We start from the raw sequence: 4,078 nt of genomic DNA, 5'->3' as shown, positions 1-4,078 counted from the left end.
CCCCCCCCCCAAAGCGTTGTGCAAAGACAGATGTAACGTGGGGACGATTGATGTGTTGATTCAGCGGTGCTCTTTCTCGGAATAAGTTCGCGATAATTTACGGCTCGGTGTACTTAACGAGCGCGCCCACGATCGACGTGCAGCATTGATACTCGGGGATATACGGCGCGTGCACGTGTATATTTGGTTTCCTCGTCTTATGAGACTCCTCCCGACCGGGGGAGGAGATTCCTCCTTTCAACCAAGCGATTAAGCGTTATTTTGCGTTTTCCCACTCTGTCCTGCGCTTTATTTCGGGGAGGATTAATCGCCGAGCTTCCTCCTTGACACAGTCATAATTTGGCACTGGCCACGTGCGCGCGTGCTCATTTTCGCGTTTACGCTTATGTCACGCTCTTCGACGGAACCGTCGTCGTCGTCGTCGTAGTAAGCGATAACGCGCGCGGATCTTATTCTCGACGACTGTTTCGCGGCGATCGGCGTTAGCGGTTTTAATGAAAGTTTCAGCGGCTCGTATCGTTTCTACCAAGGTCTCGCGCTTTGTAGCCACTCGAGTGACTTATTAAAATCCGTAAATAAAACAGCAACAGTGACATCCACGTATCCTCGGGAACGCACGACGGGAGAAATATGTCCCGCTGGAAATACGTCCGTCGTAAGACCGATTCGATCGCTTCTCATCGTGGTGGTGGCGGCGTTGGTAACAGCGGTGGTAGTACACCGGGTCGAGTTTGTGCCCCACACTTCGCATGACGAGCCCACGATTAATAGTTTATCCGGTAACATGGAACTGCCGCAGTAGCGGCATATAACAAGCGGGTGTAAAGCAATGCGCTTGACTATAAGACCGATTAACTGGGAAAAAGATCAACCCACGTCGTGGCGCAACCACCGTAGGTCTTCCAATTTCACTACTGTGCCCACCTATACCGTAACACAGGGCTAACGGACGACTGAGATAATTTTCTTTGTTGTACAATCGTTGTACAAGGGGAAGCTCGCTTTCCTCGCGCTGAAAAAAAAAGTGCTATCGTTCGAGTTTTTGCGAATTTTCTCTGAAACGACAAATGGCTGTATCTTAAAACATATATATATATATATATATATATTTATTTATTTATTTATTTATTTATTTATTTATCAGGTTTGGCGAGTACTTTAATCTGATACCAAAATTGGGTGCAAAATCGAGCGAGGGAAAGAAATGAGAAACATCTCGGCAAAATTTTTTGCAGCCATTTGATATTTACATTCAGTGATTCATTTACAGATCTGACATCGATAAAAGTATTATTTGACTTGACGAGGCTGAAAAGGGTAATTACGTTCACTTGATTCCAGCGTTTCTTTTTCCTGTGTATCGCGAAATCGCGTTTATTATAATATTCTTCCGTTCTTCATTTCCCAATACGATATGGAAAGCGGAAATGTGTCTGTATCATAGATACGATCTAATGAGAATTATTGATGATCCAATGAGAATCATGCCATTGTTTCATGTTTTGCAAATACGTATGAGCACGCTTTTAACCAGTATCTTATTTATCACATTATCTTTGCAGAAACAGAGAGGCGGATTCGCGCCAACAATCGGGAGTACAACTCACAATTTAATTATGCGGTGAGTGGACAATTTTTTTCCCCACGTTGTCAACGTTGCCTCGAGGTGGCCAGTGTTTAAAAAAGTGAAAGATACGCATTAATATCGTATAAACGTGTCACAAGAGACAGATCGAGCGTCTTTCTTTTTTGCAGAATAATTACATCAAGACGTCCAAGTATTCGGTTTTGACGTTCCTACCGTTAAATTTGTTCGAGCAATTTCAGCGGCTCGCCAACTTCTACTTCCTATGCCTGTTGGTGCTTCAGATGATCCCCGCCATATCCTCCTTAACCCCTATCACCACAGCAATACCGCTTATAGGGGTACTCACGCTCACTGCCGTCAAAGATGCCTATGACGACTTTGTGAGTATCTCATCGTTCCTTCTTACTTATCGCAAAAGTATAGTCAAAAGAGAATTTCTCCGTTAACGTTGATGTGACATCGAATCACAGCTGTGTGATAAAATGTATCGTGATATCGTATATTTACGTCTCTTGTTAGATTTAAAGATATAAAGAAGCTGAGTTTGTTGAAAGTGGAATATCACTGGCATTCTGTCCCCGTTCTTCGGAAAGCTGTGACGCGACGATTTCATTTTCAGCAACGGCATAGCAGCGATTCTCAAGTAAACAATAGGAAGTCCCGAACACTGCGGGGTACTAATCTTCGTGAGGAGAAATGGTCGCAGGTCCAGGTGGGCGACGTAATCAGAATGGAGAACGACCAGTTTGTCGCGGCGGACGTTCTGCTCCTGACGACGAGCGAGCCAAACGGTCTCTGTTACATCGAAACGGCGGAGTTGGACGGGTATGGCTTTACAAAGTTATCCAGTTGTAAGATGCAAAGGACACAAGGTGAATGATTGCAAGTAATAATCTCTCCGAACTCGGTTACAGAGAGACGAACTTGAAGTGTCGTCAGTGCCTGCCGGAAACCGCCGAGATGATGGATAACCACGAGTTGATCGGCCAGTTCGACGGAGAGATCGTTTGCGAAACCCCTAATAATTTGTTGAACAAATTCGACGGAACGCTCACGTGGAGGGGGCGAAAGTAAGATTCGATATATACGGCTGGAGAAACGAAGCAGAAACGAGAACCGGATGTATCTCGAGCGCGAGGCGTCTCGTGGTTCTTGCGAAAACTGGAAATATCTGGTTCTCGTTTTGCGGAGTATCGGCTTTGACCAAACCTTATTGCGCGCCACGTCAACGTGACCACTAACGTGGCTTTTGCAGATACGCATTGGATAACGACAAGATTATTTTGCGTGGTTGCGTGCTCAGGAACACGCAATGGTGCTATGGCATGGTGATCTTTGCGGGCAAGGATACCAAACTGATGCAAAACTCAGGGAAGACCAAATTTAAGAGGACCTCTATAGATAGACTGCTGAATCTCCTCATCATCGGGATAGTGTTTTTTTTACTTTCCCTGTGTTTGTTCTGTATGATCGGCTGTGGTATTTGGGAGAGCCTCCTCGGCCGTTATTTCCAAGTGTATTTACCGTGGGACTCGTTAGTGCCGAGCGAGCCCATTGCCGGCGCAACGGTGATCGCCCTGCTCGTATTCTTTTCGTACTCGATCGTGCTGAACACGGTGGTGCCAATCAGTTTGTACGTGAGTGTCGAGGTGATCCGGTTCGTTCAGTCGTTTTTGATCAATTGGGACGAGGAGATGTACTACGCGCCCACGAATACGCACGCTAAAGCTAGGACTACCACGTTAAACGAGGAGCTGGGCCAAATAGAATACATATTTTCCGACAAGACCGGGACCCTGACGCAGAACATAATGACTTTTAATAAGTGTTCTGTGGCGGGCAAGTGTTATGGCGACGTCATCGACGAGGTCACCGGCGAGGTCATCGATTTGAGCGAGGTGAGTCTCGCGCGAGTTCGTCGCGTTTAAACGAACGTTTACCTAGACTCGACTGCTGACGACAGGGTACGTGCTGCAAAGTTTTCTCTCTCTCCCTCTTTCTCTTTCTCTCTCTCTCTCTCTCTCTTTCTCTCTCACTTTCTTCACATTATCTACTTACGGAAATTATATACATTCGTCCGAGATACGAGAGCAAATACATTGGTCCCGCGTTATATAGCTATGCTTTCGACGCGTGAAAACGATATTAGTCACACGCTTCCGCGGTTCAAGAGGTTTCTGTTACTGTATAGGATATATACATTGTACAGAGAGGATTCACATATCACACATCCAGCAGTATAAAACAGCAGTATGTTCGGTAATAATGACGATAAATTTGCAATGTTACCTGTACCTTTATTACAGTCTTGTTTCAATTTACGTTATATCCGATAAAGAATGACTGCACGGAGGAGTCTGTAGAAAATGTTTAAATATGTGACGACAAAATATACTGAAATATCTTTGAAACGCGGTTATACGATCGAAAGTATCTCTTGCATTTTATACACATATATATATATATATATATATATATATATATATATAT

The 4,078-nt window shown here is 44.7% G+C and overlaps 1 protein-coding gene across 9 annotated transcripts in view; it reads left to right on the top strand.

Moving 5' to 3' along the window:
• LOC106747320 (phospholipid-transporting ATPase ID) overlaps positions 1–4,078 on the top strand; it is a 63,552-nt gene that overhangs the window by 50,831 nt on the left and 8,643 nt on the right. For 4 of the 9 annotated variants that reach the window (XM_014624769.1, XM_014624762.1, XM_014624787.1 and 1 more), the window contains 5 exons: positions 1,563–1,621; positions 1,756–1,968; positions 2,208–2,413; positions 2,503–2,658; positions 2,844–3,486. In XM_014624769.1, the coding sequence (XP_014480255.1) occupies positions 1,563–1,621; positions 1,756–1,968; positions 2,208–2,413; positions 2,503–2,658; positions 2,844–3,486 (1,277 nt within the window). Of the gene's footprint in view, positions 1–416; positions 894–1,562; positions 1,622–1,755; positions 1,969–2,207; positions 2,414–2,502; positions 2,659–2,843; positions 3,487–4,078 lie in introns of those variants that run through there. The other 5 variants (XM_014624753.1, XM_014624736.1, XM_014624728.1 and 2 more) reach the window with 3 other exon arrangements.

This window comes from Dinoponera quadriceps, unplaced genomic scaffold, assembly GCF_001313825.1.
Source record: "Dinoponera quadriceps isolate SergipeBrazil2010 unplaced genomic scaffold, ASM131382v1 scaffold167, whole genome shotgun sequence".
Taxonomy (NCBI): domain Eukaryota; kingdom Metazoa; phylum Arthropoda; class Insecta; order Hymenoptera; family Formicidae; genus Dinoponera; species Dinoponera quadriceps.
Note: the sequence above shows the minus strand (reverse complement) of the source record. Positions and strands in the feature narration are given on the sequence as shown.